Source organism: Panthera uncia, chromosome A2 (assembly GCF_023721935.1).
Source record: "Panthera uncia isolate 11264 chromosome A2, Puncia_PCG_1.0, whole genome shotgun sequence".
Classification (NCBI taxonomy): Eukaryota; Metazoa; Chordata; class Mammalia; order Carnivora; family Felidae; genus Panthera; species Panthera uncia.
In genome coordinates this window covers 26,628,446-26,652,070 of record NC_064816.1, presented here as the reverse complement: position 1 = coordinate 26,652,070, position 23,625 = coordinate 26,628,446, and the positions used below count along the sequence as shown (strand labels likewise).

The following is a 23,625-nucleotide window of genomic DNA, read 5'->3' as shown; positions in this document are numbered from 1 at the left end:
TTGGGCTGAATCCTACCAGTGTGGTAGACTAAAATGCTTGCAATTCTGGTGTGACTAGCAATTGTAGAATTGAGATTTTATTATGCCCCATAGGTGCCTAGCTTCAGGCAAAGCACACTGTTTTAAAACAACAAGAAAAAGGAAAAAAAGAAAGAAAGAAACCAAAAAGAATATCTGAGCACTTTTTTCTCCTGCTGGTACCTGAAAACTAAATAAAATTTAATGTATTCCCATGTGCGTATATATGTATGCATGCATGATTGCACGTGTAGCTGCATGTGTATGAGGAATTCAAATACGAAGACAACTGAAATGTTATTGATGATGTAACATTGAATGTTAATTTGTCACCAGCAAATGATCAAACTTAGATTCTTTTTCTCTAGCTCTTATTTGTTCAGGCCAATAGCATAAATATGTTGACTTGTCTCACTTCTAGAATGCACTGAGATGGTTTTGTTTGTAGAAGTAAAAAATCCCTTTTCTTAAATGTTCTTCAACTGGCTTCTAGAATTCTTAATAATCAATTGGAGGAACACTTGTCATAAAATGGTTAACCACATGGCACATATCTTATTATAAATGAAGTTCACTGTACGTTTTCAGAATGTCTGCTCTCCTTTTAAACATAAATAAAACAACTACTATTGTGTTTTCATTACACATTTCTCTCAAGAGATATTGAAATTAAAATTTTAATTGTGATACTCTCCATAGAGAAACTGACCGGATATTCTGCTTGTTTTTCCAACCCAGTGCCTTTGGCTGTTTGAGAAGATGGAGCTTTCGAATTGGGGTCAGGAGATAATGGTCCAGAATAGATTTTGCCTCTTGGCATAATTATTTCAGCCAGCACTTGAGTCTCTCTGAACATTAATGCCCTTTTCTCTTAAAAGAATTTCTTTAGCACACCACTGCTTCTCTTTCAAAGTATAATTAACCATGTTTGTAAGCTCCTTTTTGAACTTCTTGGAGTTTGGTGGTTGGTAAATATTTGTTCTTTTATTCCTTAGTCTTTGAGAGTTCAGGCCCTGGGCCAAGGGGATTCAATACTGTGGGTATAAACTTGTTGGTAAAAATCCTACCCAAAGCAAGCAAAGTGTGCCTTAACAGAACTCACTGCAGATGTCCTTGTGTGTCCCCTTCGGCCAGTGGAGCGCTTCCGAGACCTGCGTCCAGATGAAGTGGCAGATTTGTTCCAGGCAACCCAGAGAGTCGGGATGGTGGTGGAGAAGCATTTCCAGGGGACTTCTCTCACATTTTCCATCCAGGTGAGTGTCTAAGTAGCTCAGAAATTGTTTTTCTTCCTTTTCAAATCCTGGCATTGAGCTCTCTCTCTTTTAAGCTGCCGTCTCACTGGTAAGGCAGCTGTCATTGTTCATGTCTTAAATAATAGCAGAAAAAGATGTAATCCAGGACCACCCTCGTATCCATTGTCCCAAGGTGGACTGTAGAATATCAGCCGAGGCACTGTCTGCAGCATTGTTTACAAAACAAATGAGAGTAACAGACAAGTGATTTAATGGGCATTCAGGCATTTCAGATCTTCTACTGGAACTGGGGCTGGACAGCTCATGTTCATTCCAGGGCAATTATATTTTGAGCAGTGCATGGACTTAGCCCTCCTCTACGTCAGTGTAGTAGAGAGATGCAAGTTGGTTGGGACCTTGCCCTCAGAGGGCTCCTTTTTCTCTTTAACTCAATCTGCAGTGATTGATTATGGATTGGTATGATGCTGTATCAAGTATTCTGTGTGGCCTGCTTCCCAGGAAAGAGATGACATACCCCAGTCACTGGAGATCTTTAGGCACAGGCTGAGCCAAGTGTAGAAGGAAGTCTATGGTGAGTCATCAGCTATGGGAATTGAGCAAATCAATAGAACATGTCCTATGCCCTTTCCGATCCCCCATGGGAAGAGCTAAGGGTATCAATACATAATTAAAGTCCTTAGTGGCCTTGACATTGGATGACTCTGCAGTAACCCTTTGGAAAGAATTGGCTGGTTCTGTAATGTGAGACCTTGCCCTCAATGCTTTAGTTACACAGAATATTTACCATCCTTCAACTACCCTCTTTGCCTTCCAGCCATAGACTTTCAAAGAAACAGATAGAGAAGACCACTGTTTTCAAGTTATGAAAGGCTTTGACTAAAAATGCTCCTAAATGCTTCTTTACAAAGTTTTTGCTGTCATGTCTGTGTTGAGTGAGAGTAAACTTCCCTCTGAAATATGGTGTGTGTGTGTAGGTGTGTGTCTGTATGTGTGTTTGAGTCACTTTTGTGCAAGCAATTAAGCTCAGGGTGGGTTTATCAAGCTTATGCTACAAATCATGTTTCCAGAGAGTAGCTGAAGGCAACTGTCAGTGTTAAAGGAAATACTAGAAAAAAATTCACCTTCACTGAAAATGGCCAGTGCTAGTAGTTATCTAATGTGATTTACTCAAAAGTGAATTCCATAAACAAAGGAACTGACTTGTGCATAGCACTTGGAGTACTTTTGTATATGCAGTGTCTACAAAACTTTTCAAACTTTAAACCAGAGTATGGTGTTTATTTATTCCACAGTCAAGTGAACCTCGCACCTCATGGATACATACGTAGATAAAGGAAACCCAAGTTTTACAAAACAACATTTACCCATCCTGTGTACTCTAATAGTTTTTGTTGTATTATCTGATTTGGTTTTAGTGCTGATCACAACCCATTAAGCTGACTTCATGACCCACTAATGGACTGTGACTTCAAGTTTGAAAGCCATTTATACACAATTCTGGCCACAGCGGGACAAACATTCTTACCCATTGGTCTGGGCCACAGAGATAGAAAGACTTGCTAAAAGTTGCAAAGTTCTAATTCAATTCTATAATTTTCCGTCATAGACATTGCCTGTTCTAGTATCTCAAACCAACTGAGCACTTGCTTTTGCTTTGTCTTGTGACTGATGTCTGGGCAAATCAGCTCATTTTCAGCTAAACAAATGGTTTTGTTGGTTTTGAAAATCTGAGAGAAGGAACCAGGAATGGGAAAAGGGCCCAACTACAGTGAATGCTCCTACTTTTTCCCTCTAAGGTCAGGACAGCCAGAGAGAGCCCACTCTTGGGTGGTCTTCCCATATAAGACAGCCCATATTCCTACTTAATGGATTATGTTTACAGCAATTTTTTTTTGAGTAGAGACTTATAGTAACCAGACATTAATTAAACTACCTCTGATTTAAAGATAATCAAAAGGTGCAATAATTTACCTCTTCAAACATTTCCAACCTTCCTTTAATGCAATTAAAGCCATAGCCAAGAGCAAAGAGCATGAAAAGTAGCAAGAGGGTTGGCTCCCTGGATAATTTATACCATTTTTATACATAACTTCTCACTTACTCTCAGGTGGAAATGGAGAACTGTCTGGTCCCACACATTTGAAGTGAATGGTTCCCATGAGAATACTATAAATTAACACACAATGAAATTGGATCTAAATTATTAACGGGAGGTATTTCTGAATAAGCAGGAGATACCATCTATCTGTTATCACCTCTGTTATTTATCTATTTTTTTTCTCCTACTTCTAGGATGGCCCTGAAGCCGGGCAGACTGTGAAGGTGAGTGCTTATTACATGCATACAAATTAATAAGGGGCAATTATGAGAACTAATAAAAATCACACTGAGCCATTTGCAGCACATTGCTGGTTCATTATGTTATCTTTGAGGTCAGAGAGACCCTCAGTGTTAGAGCCATAAATCCTGACATTATAAACTATGCCAAGCAATATGTTTCCCATTAGTTTACAAGACATTTACCTTTTGTTGTAAAATTATTCTTGTGTAAATGCTAAAACAGAAGCTAAATCAAGAAGTCCTAAAACAGAAACTGAAGTCAAAAGGATTCAAGTGAGGTAGTATCTCAGAAACCGCATGTGAGCCCTGTGTGGACTGGCAGGTCCCATTTGAAGCTGAGATATGTTTGACAGGCCTTCTGGTTCTTCACACAGCCTCCTCATTCTTGAGCGACAGGCTAAGCGAGTCGTTCTCCATGTGCTAGCTCTTTTCTCCTTCTCTCCTTCTCTCCACCCACACACCTATACTTTTCCTCCCTTTGTACTTAATGCTAAAGTTCTAACCTAATGGAGTCAGTGGAGCTCGAAGATGGGTTTTTAAGTGTGCTAAAAGAGGAAAGGAGGATTTATTAAGATACTCTCTACTTTCCTAGTAAAGTAAAATAAAAGAATAAAACTTTGGCTGATGCTGAGGCTGGGTTTCAGCCCCCTTCATACAAATGCAAATTCCTCTGCAGTTAGGTCCTATGCCCAAATCACAGAAATGGCTATTTTTTTCAGTGCTAGAAATCAGAGGGAAGTTGAACTGGGGTGCTAATGTTATACTTTGCAAAATAAGGTTTTATGACTGTGAGACTGGCTATGAACAGACAAGGTAATGCTTGGCACAAAACAGCACCAAAAAAACACAGTCTCTTTTTGGTATTAGTTTGCATATGGCTTTACTGTTTAACATAGCTACTGTGGGACTTTTAAAAGTACTTTGGGAAGTCCTCCTAAGGAGCAAATGTTCTATAGGGACTGCCACCAAATTCCTTACGATAAAAAGGAGCTGTCCTCCTGATTGCTCCAGACACATGATGTAATAGGGACAGAGGGGACTCGCCTCTTTCTTCCACCCCACTGTCCACCCCCCATGCCAGGCTTCTAAATATGTAGACACCAAAAAGAGTATAATGAGTAGCTTCTTTTTGAAATTCATTCATCCTTCCTTATTTTCTTTTTTCTTTTCTTTTCTTTTCTTTTCTTTTCTTTGTTTTTAAGAGAGAGAGCATGAGCAGGGGAGGGGCAGAGGGAGAGGGAGAGAGAGAATCTTAAACAATTTCCATGCTCAGTGCAGAGCCTGATACAGGGCTTGGTCTCACAAACTGTGAGATAATGACATGAGCCAAAATCAAGAGTCAGAAGCTTAACCGACTGAGCCACCCAGGCGTCCCCTGAAATTGTTTCATGAACTACAAAGCACAAAGTTTAAATCTGGTTGCTAGTTTTTTGTTTTTTTTTTTAAACTCAGTATGTAATTGTCAATCCTGACAACACCAGATTTAGGTACTAAACGCACTATCTGATGGAATTCGTTCAAATATGGAAGTATGTCTGTAGGAACACAGCTAATAACAGGGGAGCATGTACAAACTAGATCAAATGAAATGCACAGATTGATAATAGGTACATATTAAACACATTTAAAGCTTATATGTATATATAGGTAATATAATCTCACAATTTCATTTTGGTTCTAAATGAAGGATTAAAATTATGTTCTATATAAGCAGGCGTTGAATAGAGACAATAAGTAGATAAGTGGCTTCCAGCAGCTGATGAAAGGAGGGCATGGGGAATGACAGCTAAGGGGTAAGGGTTTCTTTTTTAGGGTGATAAAAATGTTGTGGAATTAGATAGTGGTGATGTTCATGCTGCATTATGAGTATTCTAAAACCTACTGAAATGTATATTTTAACATGGAAAATGTTATGGTATTTGAATTGTATCTCAATTAAGAATAGTAATAAAACACAGTAAAAGAAAAAAAAAAAGTCACCAGACACCAAGTCTAGCAGAACTGCGCACCCTGGCTAAGGACTTTCTGATTCTAACAGTGACTACTTTTTTGATGTCCCCAGTTATCCAACCAAAAAATGTTCACGGTTTTGTCAGCTTCATTGGTGAGGATGATGGAGTAATTCTTGGCCTATAGGACTTATATATGAATTGTTGAATGTGATTATTATCACCATCACCATTGTTACTTAGTATAAGTTAATATTTTTTAACAATTCTATATTTTTTAATCAGTAGATTGTATTGCTTTGGACATCTTTCAGCTGTTTCCAGCCTAATCACAGAATTCCCCCAATATGAATTTGGCGGGGGGGGGGGGGGGGCTGCATCTTAAATCCTTTGTAGATGATAAAATGGCTAAAAGAGAACAACCATGCACATGCATATGAAAACCTATGTGTATGACACATAGGTGTATGTGAGTGTGTGTATGACAAAGTTGTGAAAACTGTCCTTTTAGGCCAACTTTGCATATGTGATGTTGTCCAATCTATGTTTTTCCAAGTGCAATCCTTATACTACCTGCATAAAAATTAATTTTGGTGTTAAACCACAAAGAAGTGGACTCTTAGTTCTTATGCTAAATCAATTGATTTAGAATCTTTGTGGTTTGGGCTTGGGAATCTTCATTGTGAACCAGCACATAATATGAGTCTTTTCAGAGTGTGGCTGTTCCTCAGTCTTGTTATTTTATGCTGATAAAATAGCTGGTAATGGCCACATACCCCTGCCGTGTGGAAACCAGCCATAGAAAAGCCAGCCCCTCCAGGGAGCAAGGCAGCACCTTCAATATTCAGCTGTCTGGTTCTGAAAACTGCAGTTCAAGACTGAACGTTTCATGTTTTGAAATTCACACAGTTGTGCATTTCAGGGTAGCATTTGACAGCCTGCCGCGGAAAGCGCAGTGACTGTTGGCTTCGTCTTTGCCTGTGTGTCTGACTCTTGGTATTCTGCCCAATGTCTGGGTTCGAAACCATTTGTGTCTCATGCCGGGTGGTAATAACAATAAGCCCAGTAATGATCTCTTCCCCTGAAGCAACTGTTGTTATTGTTAGTGAAGGTGTACCACTGAGCTAGACACTTGAACGTGGTGCCACTTTAGGGCTTTTTGTTTGTTTGTTTCAGGGGCTTTAAATTCTGCTTTGCAAAGAACAAGGGTGGGCTTGCTTACTCAGTAAGTGATTCATAGCAGGAAGGGGAAATATGGAAGTAAAAAGTCACCTCTTACGTTTCAGTTGATTATTCAGTCTCCTTTTGAATTTAAAAGTAGTAGAGTGCTGCTATTTACCCAGTGATCATTGCAATGATTTGAATGTCCTGCAGTCTTGAGAAACAACCTCTTTTTTTCTGGTTTTAGGCATGTATTGCAATATACATATACATGTATATACATATCACTGTATATACATATACATGTATATACAGGTACAGCCATATGTTGCTGTATTGTTAGTCTTTTCTGACCCCCATCACCCATCTGAAGTGGCTCTGCTCAATAAAGCCTTTATTCCCTATCTTGTTGCCTTATTTGATTTCCTTCAAGGCATTCTTCACTGTTTTTTTAATTTGTGTGGTTATTTTTGTTTCTGTACCTATGTTTCCTTAGTCCCTCAAGAATGTAAGCTGTTTTGAGGACTTGCATTTTGCCACTGTCTACAATGGCTCTTTTGGGTGGCCCGGGGAAAAGAATGGGGAAGATAATGGGTCTTTGCTTGAGAGAGCAAATCTACTCGTAAGTTTCCAATGTGAATGAACATGAAGCAGCAGATGATATGTACTTGTATTTCAGTGTGTAGTCAGGGCTCTGTCTGAGTTTCCTGGGATTTTTGTCAAGAATCTCCTATATCTCAGGCATCACTGACAAAGACCAGAATTTCCACTCATCAGGTTGCCAAACCATATTCCAAAATGTAATTTCAATTAGCCAAATCATTAAAGGCAGTGCTCGGTCTTTTAAAAGGGATGCTCCATAGTAAGTTTAATGTGAGCTACCTTTTAGAGAAATTAATATGTACATCTTTGGGTGGGAGGGTGTTTTAGGTATATTAAAGAGAGAAATTTATGGCAGGCAGGCAATCTGGAATCTCATAAGAACTATTTATAGAATGTGCTTGTTTATCCTTTTTTGTGGTTATGGAATTGAATCCCCTACTTAGATAGTTCATTTTATAATATTAAGGCAGTGGGAAGTATCTTAATAACTATTGATATATTAGCAATTACTTTTCAGATTGCTTAAGAAAGAACAAGAAAAGGAATTCTTTGAAAAAGTGTGATTTAAAAATTAAAATAAAGATAAAAACAACTGTTCCATTCACTGACGGGTCTCTATGGTCCTAGAAGAGATTTTCCACGTAGAGATTTGGTAATCATTTCAATTCATGAACATAGAGGATATTGTAGCTCTTCATGAAGTTCAGTAGTTAATGCACTTTGGCGTCAATCAGAGGTTCCATGGGAATATTAGGTCTATTATTTTACTGTTTGACTTGGGCAAGACTCTTAGCATCTCTGAACGTCTTCGTCTTCACTTTTCTTTCTTTTTTTAAAAAATTTTAATTTTTAAAAAAATTTTTTAGAGAGAGACAGAGACAGAACATGAGCAGGGGAGGGGCAGAGAGAGAGGGAGACACAGAATTTGAAGCAGGCTCCAGGCTCTGAGCTGTCAGCACTGAGCCTGACATAGGGCTCAAACTTGTGAACCGCGAGATCATCCAGAGCCAAAGTCAGACGCTCAACCAGCTGAGCCACCCAGGTGCCCCCCACTTTTTAAAAATTTTCTAAAAATTATTTTTATTTCATCTTCAGTTTTAAAATGGAGGGAACCCTGTCTATTATATTGAGTGATGATGAGGAGAAACCAACATGAATAGAGAGCCTAGCCCACTATCCCTGGGACCTTGTTCATGTCTCTTAATATTAATCTTACCCTCAGTTTTCTTATGTTTCTTTTGTAACATAGGCAAAGACTGGGCTTTAGGGGAATATACTTGGCATTGAGATTGCGGCCCTGATGAGTTCACAGTTATACACTGAATTGTCACTGTTGACTTTTGCCATTTTGCTTAAACTCTTGAGAAAGCTTTCTTCTGGTAAGAGGACTTGTGCTGTTTGAATACTGACTTTGAATTTATTACAAAAGTGACCAGTTGAACATTCAGAAATCCACCTTAATAATTGGGGGGAAAAATCTCTACCCTGATATATTTTTTTATCCGCTGCTCTACTCCTATGGTAATGGGTAAGTCATGGTTCTAAACCGACAGTATACTTCACAGTTACTTGAAATAGGTTTTCACAAAATAGAAACCTGCCTGCCCCCTATGCTGATTCAGTAGGTCTGGTGTGGGACCCAGGACTCTGCATTTTAACAGACACTAGGTGATTCCCATGCACACCTTATTCCAGTGCACAACTTAGCAAAGAAGTGATGAGAAGATATGGAGGACTTTCAACAGAGCTCCTTGCTTTCAACCCAAATGAATTCCTAAAATTTGGTGTGCACCGAATGGAGAAAGTGACATTTTGAGAGTAAAAATGATTTTTCTTGACTGTTATTTATTATTTTCATAATGAAAGAAATTTCACAAGAGTTGTAATTTGCCGGAGAACTTTTATCCTTTGCTTAAAGCCATGATAGAAAGTGCCTTGCCTATGTTTATGCCTAATGCCTGCATTTACTGCCTGAAAAATTAGTATTTTAAGGATGTGGTAGCTTTTCTCTTGTGGAATTGGCTTACAATTTATATCTCTTTTCTCAGAATGAATCCCATTTGCCTGAATTTGGCAAACCAAAAACAATTTCAGTGCTCAGGTCGGGATGAGTTTGTTATCCTTCTGGGGACTTGGGGACAAAACTTCTGGTCCCTGGGTCTGTCGGCAGGAAAAGGGACCATGAGCCTGCCTGTCTCCTATGGGAAAGTTCCTCTCTTCTACTAAGCCTCAAGCCTTCTTCTAAGTAGGTATCAAATCATTGTGCATGTGTGTGTGTGTATTTATTTCGAAATGATCGATTTTGATTTGCATGATGTCATGAAAAAACACTGAAAGAAAAATTAACCAGGCATTAATTAACCAGGTGTTTTCTGGTTACTATGTGTTTTTTATTTTCTCTGTCCTTTCACTGTCACAGGCAACTTCGGTGGATGGGTTGAGGGATTCTGGAAATGGAGTGAGGATGGAGGGAAAATGGCATCAGCATTCCAACATACTGATGGAGAGACAGATGACCTGGTTTCAGTCCCAGAACTGTCACCTACCAGGGGTATGACCCAGCAAAAGTTAACCTTTCCTAGCCCCACCATCCATTTATAAATTGATAACACGAGGGCCTCAGTGATACCCTTCCTCCTAGGGGTGTTGCAAAGACTAAATGGCTTAATGCATGTAAATGTTTTCAAAACAGTACTTGGCATGCAATACATCTGAATAAATGTTTGTTCTAGTTTTATAATTTTCACTGAATCCTCATAACCCTCAAAAGTAGGCATTGATATTTGACATGTGAGGAAACCGAGGTTTATAGAGGTAGAGTAACAAATCACACCATACACGACTGGCAGGTAGTAGAGCAAAGATTCAAACCCAGGCCTGTCTGAGAGCCCCTCTCCATTATATCATGCAGCCAGCTGTTCCTAAAAGCACCTTGCACCCAATAAGCACAGGGGAAGATGCACAAGGAGAGGTTTTGTAAATATATTTCCACCCATAACACAAATTAATTTGCATTATTTTTCTCTGATTAGAATAATATTGGTTTCTCCCTAAAAATACCCACAGGATTCTCTCTGTTTAACTTTATTATACAGGTAAAGGTCAACTAAACTAAATGCTGTTTTATTACTGTATGCCAGTTTATAGCAGAATTATATGTTTTAGGTGTTTAATTTTTCATTAGTGCTACCAAACAAATTTCTTTAGTAATTGGAGGCCCTGACATAACCAAAGTGGATATTTGGCTGTTAAATTTATTTTGGGATACGTAGCACAGAAATGAGGCAGATACACTCTTAATGTCAATGTTTTATAGATCTCTGTAGACTGTCTTTTACACCTGATGTTCAGTTTGGGGGTTTTATTTAATCACTGTCAAGTGAAATATCCTGTGAAAAGCAAAGTGCTCTGTAGACCCTAAAATGCTACATAAATGTAAGGTGTCATTATTCAGAGTCACTTTCTTAACTCTGTTGATGCAGTAAGGGCTGTCACTCACTCTTGTCATTTTAGTGTGGAATAGTAGGTGCTCAGTAAGTAATCACTGAAGGAATTTCTCTCTTGGTATTTTGCTCTGTATGTTTCTAGCCTGGGAAATAACGTGTATAATTCTCTAATTCCATTTAATTAGATCATTGTAGGTTTAAAGTTTTCAACCTGTGGCATGTAAATAATTAGCTTGGCCAACATTTGAACAAACAAACAAACAAAAATCAAGGCGGCAGGGGGGAATGAGAGAAAAGGCAAAATAAACTCAGCCTAATCATGTGATGAGGATTCAGTTTTGATGAAATGTAAGTGTTCATGTCAGTCTCAGTAGATGAGCCATTTGTCATAAACCACACACACCTTAAATGTAGACTGAGGGGTGAATGTCCATTAAATAATGTGTGGTTTGGTTGAAACTGGACATTGTAGCTGAATCAGATACAGATGATATTACAAACTTCTATTTCAGGAATTATTAACAGCAGAAATAACAAAATACAGAGGCAGATTACTTATAGGCTATGTATCTTAACTGTAAAAATGCAGATGGGTAATATTGCTTAGAGATATGGACACAAAGAGGGTTGGGATTCCCTCACGTGGAAACATTAAGGAGAAGGAGCGCACCGTGGGGTGTCACAGGTATCCAGTAGCCTTTAACTCCATAGATCTCTTTTATTTTTAAGATGGGTAATGTGTACCCATTTGTTCAACATATTATTTATATTTTGTAATATCACTGATATTTTAAATGTATTTTCAAAAGAAATATACAGCTTTGTCTATACTTTTTATTTCACAGGGGTCCCACTGAAGGTTTTCCATCAATAAATGACTATTATAATTCATTCTTATTCCTTTATTATCTTTAGCAAATAACTGATTCTCACACCTATGTTCAATTCTCTGATAATGGGGCCCATAATATAGATTTCTGAAAAGCCCGCAGTTGATTTTGATGTTGCCCAGATTTAGGAACAGCTGTTTTCATATATTTCTTTTTTTTAAGTTTTTTTTTAATTTATTATTTTGAGAGAGAGAGAGCATGCATGCACAAGCATGAGAGAGGTAGAGAGAGGATCCCAAGCAGGCTCTGTGCTGTCAGCATGGAGCCTAATATGGGGCTCAAACTCACAAATTGTGAGATCATAACCTGAGCCAAAATCAAGAGTTGGACACTGAACCAACTGAGCCACCAGGCACCCCTTAACATATTTCTATAAATACATTTTGATTCTTGGTCAAAGTGGCCTAGGCTTGATTCTTGCTGCCATATCCATCCTAAATCATTCAGTCCCTTGAAGGGGCTCCTCTTTGCCTTTTATGCTGAAACCATCAGTAAATTAATTCTTAAGATACAAAAGCAGCTGGAATAGTAAGGATTTGATGACTAAGTCTGGGTCAAATGCAAACCAGGTTAATGAATAATGGACATGGCAGCCTGCAGAGCTCCAGAAATGGAAGAATTAGAATAATGACCTTCCTAATGACATTTAAGTGAAAAATTCTGGGTTGGTGAGAATCTGTAATGGCCCTTGGGCTAAACACAGTGAAAATTTCTGCCCCCTCCCTCAGTATGAATTATGTTAGTGCTGGGAAAGGATAATTTTGAAATCTTCTCATGCCGCGAGGCATCAGTACTACACCTGCGGTCTCCTAGAGGATTCCCTTTCTAGAGAGGCTGTTCATCTCCCAAGATCAGGAAAATTGAGGTGTACATCTCTGGAAGCTTCCTGAGTCATATTAATCCCAAACCTCAGGGGGAAGAGACAAAACTGATGGTCTGGAATCCCTCTGGGCTCATTCTACATACAGATGATACTTTGGGGTGCTGGTAACGAAAACTCTCCTTTCTTTCCCTGGTAGCTTATTCTCTTAAATAAGCCTCTCTTGTTCCTGATGTTACATGAAAAGTCAACATGAAGTTGTTTAGGTTGTTGATCTTGCCCAAAGTGGTTTAGAAGAATAAACATTGTTGAATGAACAATGTGAACTCACCAAATACTCTTTTACTTCGTGGTGAAATCCATTTATCCTAATGTTCACATCCAAATATCCCACCATAGGGTCTATATATCAGTACTTGTTACCTGAAAAATGTTTTCTTACCGTGCTTTGTATACCGGGACTGTGATAAACAACCCAGCAGGGCCTTTTATTTGTTTCAATTCATCTGTTGGTTGTAAATGGTATAAATTCCTAGATGTAATCAGGTTCTAGCAGTATAATTTTGACAAAACGATTCATCCATGGAAGGAGTAAATATGATTCCAAGCTCAGCTCTGCCATCAGATGACCAGAGATGAGAGTCACCCTCGAGGAAGAAACTCAGAGCCTGGATAACTCAGAGAATCCCAGAAGGGCAAATGACCTTGGAAGGCACATGGTGTCATCACCTGTTGTGCAAATGATCCCTGTCAGTAGCCTTTAAATTGGTCTGTCATCTTCCTCTCTGTCTCTGGAAACCCAGTGCACACTGAAGGAAAGACTTCTAGTTTTATACAGCTCCAATCTGTGGTTGACAATGAGCATCTCCTCACTACCAAAGGTATCCTGTTCCTAACTCCCAAGGAGTGAGCATTCTGTCTGCTCATGTTTTATTATCTAACATTCTGTTGTTATTTTAATTTATTCTTCCAGTGTCTACTATGTTCCAGGTATTGTCACAGGCCCTGGCAGACAAGGAAGAGTGAGGCATAGTCCCTATCTTTAAAGGCAGTCTCTGAAATAAGTGCTAGAGTAGAAGAAGACTGAGAGGTTGTGGGAATTTTGTAGTGCCTATGAATCCCTCTCCCAAGAAGGGTTTATTGAGCACCTACTATACTTAGGTGCTGCCAGGCACTGGGGAGCCATGGAAGAACAAGCAGCCAAGGAACAGCCCTCACCCTACTTGTCCGACTTCTCTACACCCAATGAATGCATAAAATAATTGCAAGCTTTGAGCAGTATTAAAAAGGCAGTGCCATGGTGCTGTGAAAGGAAGAACATGGAGGGAGGAAAGGCGGTGGAGTGGCCAGCAAAGTTCTCCTGGAGAGGTAAACTGAGACCTGAGAAATGATAAGCGTCTATCCGGATGGAGAGCTGTGGAAGAAAGAGCATTCTGGGCAGAAAGAGATAGAAGTAATGAGCTTGGGACGTTCTAGGAGATGATTGAAGTCCTTGGGGGCAGGAATTTGGGGGCAGAGAGATGTGAACAAGAAACCAGTTATGCCAGGCCTTGTACACCCTGGTAAGGGGTTGTAATTCAATTTTTAATGTGTTCAGTGTTTGGATTATATTCCAAGGGCAGAGGGTATTTCATGTGTGCCACATGTGATGGGTCACCTTAATTAATTTGGCTTTTAAGTTTCTAAGTCCAGTTTTCCAGAACTTGAATAATTTTGTCTCATATCTATCTTGAGCACTGTGGTTGTCTTCCTGGCTTGTTTTCTTTATTCCTCCATTATTTAGCAGTTAAGAAGTCAGGGTGTGTTTTAATCCATCTGAATATTGGATTCACATCTAGCTACAGGTGTGAACCCTGTTTGGTGTAATTCAGGAGCCAGCAAACTTTATCATACATGTCCAGAGAGTAAGCATTTTAGGCTTTTGGGGCCAGGTGTCACAATACCCTTGCCTTTGCAGCATGAAAGCCGCCAAAGAAAATATGTAAATAAATTTGCACAAATAAATGTGGCTGTATTCCAATAAAACTTTATTTAAAAAAACAGGCCATGGGCCAGATTTGTTCCAAAGGCTGTAGTTTCCTCATCCCTGCCCTAAGCCATTTCTCTCTGCCAACTTATGAGTTTAGTTAACCCTGACCTAAGCCACCTAAGGATTCCATTCGCTTTAGGGATGGTTGTTCCCAGCCTCATGGAGAACTTGTATCCATTGTCTGTGGGTAGGGATATGAATAAGGAAGCAGTAACCCTGACAGTTGCAACAACTATCTTAGGATTCATGGGTCATTCTGCTATAGAGTGAAGCAGATACTGAGTGTGTAGTGGCAGAGACAGAAGTTGGACCCTGGGTGACATTACCAGGTTGCTGAATTAACCAGTCCTGAAGTCTGCACCACCTCCAGACTTTTTGGTTAGCTGATCCATTAAAGTTGAAGTTCCTGCTACCTCCAGTGGAAAACATCCTCAACTAGATCATCTGCTCTAAAATATTCAGTTATTGTTACTCCTTAATATGCTTAACTGGCAGTTTGCATTAAGTGCTTCTGCATATCTGCAATACTCATCACATGCCAATGGGAATCCTTGAGTGAAAGTTTGAGAATCAATGGCCCTAGAAAAGCTTAACTTCCAATAGGCTCCCTTTGGTGCATGACCACAAGGTAATTCCATTAACTTTAATGATGGTCGTGCTGTACAAAATGGGTCCTGTTAGTCTATTCTTCCCCTTATTTTTTAACATTAAATCTTATCCTGCAGCTAATTCTTCAGGGTAAGATATGTTCACCGATGCCATTCATTTCTTGGCCTTTATTAATATATGCAAGACTCTCTTAGGGAGGGAGTTGGGTACATTAAAAATGAATCCACTGCCCCATTTGTCGACTGTGAGAAAACCCGAGTCAGGGACATCAATGGATTATTATTGATTGTTGTAAGATCCAATAAAATCATAAATATAGCTCAAACAATTACTGTGGCCACATTAGCAAATTATCAAATCTATAACTTTCCTTGGGGCCTGGCCTCAGAGATTTAAATAAAATGCCAGAGGGAGCAAAGTTGTATTTTAGGAATGTGACAAACCAGGGCCAGGATAGAGAAATTTATGATTTAATTTGCTGTGCAATCTAATTGAGAATAACTGTTGGATTTCTAAAAAGCGAACTTTGATTAGGTTAGGCTAGGCACCAGAAATAAACTGGAAATATGGGTCAGTTTATACTTTTCTGAGCGTCTGTCACAAGGGGGAAAGGAAAGTGTTCATTGTGGGGAATGACTTTCCTGGGTGACCTTCTACCCTGCCTTCTGTGTTCTTATTTCCTGTGTTCAGATAATTGCATTATACCTGAGACTAGCTGGCTCTTCCCAGAAACGTGCTTTTTACGCTCTTCACCAAGTGTCAATTTCCCCCCATTTAGAAATAAATCAATTCAGAATGAAATTACCCAGAGCATTCATTTTTCACCATCTAGTAAATGAGCCTCTCTCAAAAACAGGAGGTCCTCCCTTTTTTGGTTCAGGCTTAATAACATCCTCTTCTTACACAGAAGTAGTGCAGAACTGTTGTCCCTGCCTTCTCCCGGCTTTTCATCTTTGGTGGGCTGCTAGGCAGGATTTGCCCTGTAACATGTATATTGGCATGTTCATGGATTCCTTTGCATATTTTCTGAAGATCTAATGGGATGTCGGACTTCCCGGTTTAAATTCCTAATCCACAGCAGGTTGGGAGGGAGCAGCCTGTAGCACCCTATCATCCATTAGCCACTGTAATCATCCATCTGAAGCCCTGGGCTCTGCCTCATGCTGATGACAGGCACACCAGTGGCTAGGTTTTCAGGAATGGATTGGCTCATCTTGCAGCTCACTTCAGGAAAATAGAAAAGCAATTTGCACAAAGATAAAGGAGATTTCATAGTGATCTGGGTAGAGCTGGCTAACGGATTTCTACCGGCAGTCAGCAAAAGCTCGAAAACCCAGCTGAGAAATGATAAATTACTGCTAACTGTCCTAATTATCCCTTGACACTCCGTGTTGAAACCTGACTAAATTTTGCTGAAACTTACAAATAGGAAAGAAATTTAAGGTTTAATAAATTACCCATAATAGAAATGCTGGGAGAGAGGGAGGGAGAGAGAGAGACAAACAGAGAGAGAGAGAGGGAGCAAGCATGATGCCTATAGCAGAGGGCCCGTACTGATCACCCAATGGTTTCTTGAGCCTTAGCAAGAGAAGGTGGGGGAAATTTGTTGAATAAATTGTAATTTTAATTACAAACCTAATTGATTATATTCAGCACACTCATCAGGTTAAGGAAGACGAGGAGTCAACTCCCAAGGTCATTACATTAATAAGACACGGTAAGCATATAATCGGCGTTGGGTTGTGAACATCACGTTCTTCTCTGCAAACAGCATAATCCACGTACTATTTTTGAAGGGTCGCACACTGACTAACTTTGTTTCTTTATATTTTGGTACAATCATCTTGTACTAACCCATCTTTCATGTGTTATAGTTTCAGCTTTACCTTCATCCATTGTATAAATCCACGTAAAGTCCTTCCAGTGATGGCTAGCTTACTTTTTACCAGCTATCTTATTCCATTTTTAGATGACTTCAGTTAGAAAAATGTATTTTTCCTTTTTCATTTTTTCTCTTCTTCTTCCTCTTCCACCTTATCTTTTCCTGTGAACCAGCAGTCACAAGACTGGAATCTTTGTTCTTTTCCTTTTCTCTTTGGAGTCTGGGTAGTCTGGTTTAATTCTGTATTTCCTCTCCTTCTCAAAAACCGTATAGGAGTTGGAAGATGTGCTCTTGTCCTTCTACAGAATCATCATTGCCTTTAACTGTGTACATGACCTGGTTTTTACTCCTTTGTCACACTTGTCCCCACATCTGGGTGTTCTCTGCTGATTGTTCTATTTTAAACATGTTGCTGAGAATCACACAGAGGCCTCCAGAGGGCACAGGAGCAAGAGTTTTATGCAGTTCTTGGCACATAGTAGGCTCTCACTAAGTGTTTGTTGGACATGAGGATGGTATAGAGCCTCCGGCCTGGGTGTCCATGCTGCAGATGAAGATTGTCAAAAATTAAATGGTTAGAAAAATCTTGTTGGCAGGGACACAGCTGGATGGTGGGTTTTGCTGGTGCCTTTTCATATTTTGAAGACGATGGAATCTGGTCAGTGATACGGGATCCTGTGATGTCAGTACCCTCAAGACCAACTGGGAGGTAAATTGATAGAGATGCTCTTTGTTCTCTCGGTGGACAAATGCTAGCACTGGAATGAAATCTGAGCTAATATTCTTAATTAAGCAGTGATCTGTGGGGGCTCTTTCCACACCAAGGGTGTTTTCCAGAGACTGACTGTTCTCATGTCTAATCCTCACCAAGCTTTCATGCTAATTATTTTCCCTCAAGCAGGCATATAAAAATCACCCAGAATGCTTTGACTCTTTGGGGTGACAATTAGAAGCATAATTTAGTGAAAGGCAGCTAACTCATTAAATTCTGGGAGTTGGAAGGATCATGGAATCTTTGAAGTCTGAAAGCTATAGACTTTTTCTATGGAAAAACTCAGGTATATGCACAAAATATTGTGTTTGCTTTCAGGGGTCTGCTGGCCCCATGACACCGTGTGGATTGCTCCCCTGGCCTTACCTGAATTGCTGTCTTCCACCTATATTCAGTGGCAGTTAGTATTACTAGTGTAGGTGGATGGGGTAAATCATGAGGCAGGTCACAATGAGCTATGTTCTCCCTATTTGAGAGATTTACCTTATAAAATAGGTCTCTCACTCAGAAGAAGTATTTGGTCTGAGGATTCAAAGACTGGCTCTATCTACTCTTAGTTGTATGGTGTTAGGCAAGTGGTTTTGTTTCCTTGTCTGTGAAATTGGAATAAGAGCACTCCCTCTTGCATAGGATTTTTATGAGTATCACATAAAGCCACAAATTGGGAAACTCTCCACACAGTGCTTGGCACACTGTATTTTTTATTTGCTAGTGATTTGTTGAGACCTGACTGTTTGCCGGCCTCTGTTCTAGCTTCTGTGATGACAGCAAAGAATGAGGCAGATGTGTAGTCCCTACCGTCAAAGAGAGCATCTTCTCTCATCTTAATCTCCATCACCCTTGCGTCAAGCAGAGCAGATGGGAATATCAAGAGAGACACCCATAGAGAGGAGTTGAAGTGGATTCCAGTTTACTTCCAGCCGCTTGTGTCATCCTGTTAATGGGCCCAGAATTCTTATTAATGGAAGCACTCTGGTCTCTCAAACGGAACCGAATGTGCAGAGCTAGTTCTTTCATGCTGCAGGCAGTGAGGTCTACCAGCTGTCCTTGAGGGGGAAGGGGAGCAGTGTGTATCACCTCCAGACACACAAGATGTCTGCAAAGCGTGTGCCCCTGAAACAGGTGTTTGTTCCTTTAAGAAGCAGAATGTTATTCATCCTGTGCATCACGGATTCTTTAATAAATGGACAGTAAAGTGATTGAGAAAATATTTCCTCCATAGCTCAGCCAAGATAGATCCTTATTCTGATGTTAAATTGGCATAAACAGGAAGTGAGGATTTCTTCAACTTCTAAGGACCAGGCATGACCTTAAAACCAGGCTGGACATTCATAGGAACTCATTCCATTCAGCTGTTAAATTTTACTTCCCTCTTCAAAAGACTAAGTTTGACTTTAAGATAGATTTAAGAAACATAGAAGTTGAGATTTGAGAGTTAGAAAGCTTAGACTTCAGGGAGTTAAATCTCAAGTTAAGTTTAAGAGAGTGAAATTGGAAGTTTACCTAGAATGGAGTTTGAAGTTTTCAATGCGATGAGGGTTTGTTCTGTTTTTACGATTTCTCAGTCCCCTTCTAGATTTCCTTTGTAGCTTCCTCTTGCAGCTGCTGGTGCGGGGTATCCTGGATATGACTGTCAGAAGGAGGAGCAGAGCTGAGGACATTCAGAGCTTAGACGCACCCCCAGCTTCCACAGGGGTGGGGAGCGTTCCCCAGCAAAGTGGGGGATGGATGGTGGTGCTCCTTCCCCCAGGGGGGTGGGGCCCTGCTGCCCTCCGGTCCCACCCGCCAAGGTCCCCGCTGCCACCTCCATAGACTGACCTCAGAGAACATTCGTTATGTAGACACTCTGCCATCTGTCGTGCTGCAGAGGCTTCCAGACTAGAACAGAAACAGGTGTGATGTCAAAGTAACTTAGTGAAGAAACAAGTTGAAAGGGGAACTCAGAAATAGCCTGCCACGTTGTAAGCTCTCCTCCATGCCTCCCTAGTGGCCGGCTCCTTGTAAGGCTGGGAAAGCTAGTTTGGGCTCTAGTCTGGTCCTGGGTGGCTTTCTGGAGGCACACGTGGGACTGTTGTGTGACTTGCAAGTGGCAACAGGCATCATGGTATGGATCCCTCTGTGGGGCTCATGCTGGCTTGTCACTGGTTTGCAGTGGGAGTGCCCTCCTGAACCTGTTCTTTCTGAGGCATTCCATTGCCAGAGCTGTGAGAAGGATTTGTTGTTCTTGTCAGATGAAGCATGGAATTTTTTTTTCCTTTTGAACTCCAGGGAAGAATGAATTCTCTGGTTGCATGGTGTCAGTGGCACTTCTTTTGTGATGATGTGCTAAGGCTATTCTAGTTGTGTTTTGTTTAGTTTTGCTGGCAGTGGATTGTTGGTATTACTGAGAGAAGTGTATGTGCTTTCACTAAAACAATTGATGGTTACCTCATCTTTCAATAACTGTAATGAACATCTATTTGTATTAATATTAATAATTTATATATTTTTTATTAAAGTTATAAAGTGCTTCACATCACATGCTTTAAATGATTTGTGTGGGGCGGAATAGCACAGGGCTAAGGCTTTGGAACCAGAATGCTGGGCTTCAAATCCTGGCTCTACTTTTTACCAGGTGTGTGACTTTGGGCAAGTTGTTGAACATCTCTGATCTTAGTTACCTCATCTGTAGAAGGCAGATAATGATAGTACCTGGCTTCATAGAATTGTTGTGATGATCATAAGAGTTAAGGGAAGTATAGGACTTTTATCACAGTGCTAGCATATGGGATGCCTTAGTAAATGGTAGCTATTATCATCGAATTATTAACATCATCAGTGCTGTTGCTACTATGTTCCCAACAGCCTGTGAAGCAGGTATGCCACCAGGAATTTTATCTTAATTTAAAAGATGAGGTGACTGAGGCTCAGAGGGGAAAAGTGACTTGCTCAGGGACTAGATTCCAGTCAGAGACATAGGTGAACAGAAACTCAGACCCAGGACACCTCATCTACCGAGAAAACGTTGGTAGAGCCCTACTGATGATGCCCTCATGCTGTGTGATTTCTGCAGTCCCTTCCTCATCAGAGTATGGCTAATAAACTCAACTCCCAGAAACAGCTTTTAAACCAAAACATTTAATTGTCTGTGGCAGAGGAGAATGGAATCCAGAACTTTTCTTTACACAGTGTTCTCAACTGGGCAGGTAGACGCCTTTTGAAGACTGGTATTAGGCATCATAAATTCCTCCATTCTCAGACTGAATAAAACACCTCCCTTAAATTAAAAATGCATTCTAGGGGCTCCGGGGTGACTCTGTCGGTTAAGTGTCTGACTCTTGATTTCGGCTCAGGTCATGATCTCATAGTTGCATGGATTTGAGCCCTGCATCAGACTTTGTGCTGACCACATGCAGAGCCTGCTTGGGATTCTCTCTCTGCCCCTTCCCTGCTTGTGCTCTCTCTGTCTTTCTCAAAATAAATAAATAAACTTCAGACAAATAAAAATAAAAATGCATTCCGTGCTCACAGTGATATTATTTTAGATTTTTTAACACTGTTTTAATACAGTCCATGTATAACCAGTTTTATCTTTTAAAAAGATCAGTTACCAGCCTTAAAGAATATATAATGAACTCTAACAAACATTACTTGTTACAGACTTTGTACAGTGTTGTCCTAAGTTCCAGATTTAGAAGCTCTGTGAGACTTGGTACCTCTGTTCCAGGGATATGCAGTTCTGTAGGAAAGACAAGAAATGTTTGCAGATAACCAAAAACACAGCGGCATGTTGTAAGGACAAAGCAGTGAGTGCAAAGTGAAAATGAAATACCCTGGATTCAGCTGGCTAAGGAAGTTCCTTGGCTGTAAGAGAACTGTCTTAGAGTAGCTGTTCTGCAAGAAAAAGGGTGGGCCACGAATTACCTGTGTGAAACATTAGAGGCAGAAACCATTAGTAGGGTTACACATAATTGTTTGCTTTTAGTTTTTAGCTAGTTACTATTTCATCAACAGTTGGACTTCTTATGGGTAGAATCATTATATCCAGTGTTTGAAGAAACATACTGTTGGCTGAGTAAAGTTGGTAATTGTGTGGTAGATTGAGTATCATTGCATTCAGAAACATTTTCAGTCCTGTTGGGGCCTTGGTCTTTACTGTTGATGCTATTGCAAAGTTGTTGTGGTTTCTTCAGAACTTTCTTTCTGTTCTGTGAAAAAGCTGCATGTCAGTATCTGTTACACAGATAACATCGGTTTCTGGTGCCTTCCTTCTGCACTGCACACAAAACATTATGCAACCCTTTGGAAGACGAAGAAAATAGGCACAGAGCAGTATATTCTATGTAAAATCTCTAATAAATGTTTAATAAAACTCAAGTGCTTTGGGTTCAGGGATGGAATATTCTTTTTTGCCTTATGTTTTTTAAAATTTTTAATGTTTATTTATTTTTGAAAGAGATAGAGTACAAGCAGGAGAGGGAGAGGGGGAGAGGGGGAGAGAGGGAGAGAGAATGTGAAGCAGGCTCCAGGCTCTGAGCCATCAGTACAGAGCCGGACATGGGGCTCAAACTCACAAATGGTGAGATCATGACCTGAGCTGAAGTTGGACGCTTAACCAACTGAGCCACCCAGGGGTCCCTTTACCTTATGTTTTGATCATTGACTGCTTGATTCAGTCTCTGGGAATAATGGCTTTGTAACATGTTTCCTGAAAATCTTGATTGGTGTTGGTACACACTTATAAAGAAGCATGAGTGGGGAATAATTTGGTTTTAGTGGAGGCTATATCCATTGATCCAACTGAAATATTCTACAAATTGATTTTAGAGTTAGTATTTCTTTAAATTAAGAGTGGCATTTGTATTCCCCTTGGGAAGCTTAATTATGAAAACAATTCTTAAACGTGTAACAACAACAACAACAACAAAACAGAATGTAAATCTGTAAGTAGATATATGTCTTATATTTGTGGGGTCTTGATAGCAGGCTAATTCTGTTTAGCTTCAAAGTAACTATGTATAAAAATAAAAATCAGTACTGATTTCTGGAGGGGAGTAGCAGGGAAAAGAGCAGTGAACTCTGGAATTCATGTTCTGTATTCTTATTGCATACTGGCTAGTCCCATAACCTTGTCAAATCTTTCATTGTTCTTTTTCCTCTGATCCCTTTTTCTTCTTTTTGTTTTTTTTTTTTCCCCTTGCCGTCATCTCCTTTTTCCTGCATATGTTAAAGCTATTTCGGTTGCAAGTGGAAAAAAAACCACAAACTGGATAAAGTAAATGGAGGTTTTATTGAGTCATATAATTAAAGAAGTCATCCAAGTCTAGCTTCAGGTATGGCTTGATCCAGAGACTCAATGCCTTAAGGACCCGTTGTCCCCCATCTCCCACCCTGTGGTATTTCTTTTGCTCTATGTTTCCTGTAAGCCAAGGGACAGGTATGAGCCTCGCTGTGGAAATGGCAGTAGTGAGTTGAGCATCTTGACTGATTTGTGCATGTAGAGAACAGCACAGAGGTGAGCAGGTTTGGTATCTATTCATAAAGATACTCAGAAGCCAGTATTTGTTGTCTGAATGTGATTCCAGAAGCATTCAGGCCTCACTAAAGTAAGGAAAAAGAGACAGAGATGAAAAGAAAGATACTTTCTTGAGAACAAGATAGCAGTGGATTAGATGAGGCTGAAGGCTGGGAGAACAATTTATCTATCCACTTGAGATTCCAATAAAAGGCTCCAGCAAGTGAACTGATAAGGAAGTGATAAATATGAGTTCTGTACAAGATCCCATTAGCTGAAGGATTGTGGTAGAATCCCACAGGACCTCAGTTTCTGTCAGCATCATTTATGTTCTGGGCCAGATTGGGCCAAACAACACA

At 40.0% G+C, this 23,625-nt stretch overlaps 1 protein-coding gene across 1 annotated transcript in view; it reads left to right on the top strand.

The window, feature by feature from the left end:
• The first annotated feature begins 215 nt into the window (after positions 1-215).
• Positions 216-23,625, top strand: part of FHIT (fragile histidine triad diadenosine triphosphatase) — a 263,625-nt gene continuing 240,215 nt past the window's right edge. Inside the window, exons 1-2 of the mRNA XM_049640843.1 lie at positions 216-1,271; positions 3,564-3,593. Of these exons, the coding sequence (XP_049496800.1) occupies positions 1,221-1,271; positions 3,564-3,593 (81 nt within the window). The 5' untranslated portion in view covers positions 216-1,220. The remainder of the gene's footprint in view (positions 1,272-3,563; positions 3,594-23,625) is intronic.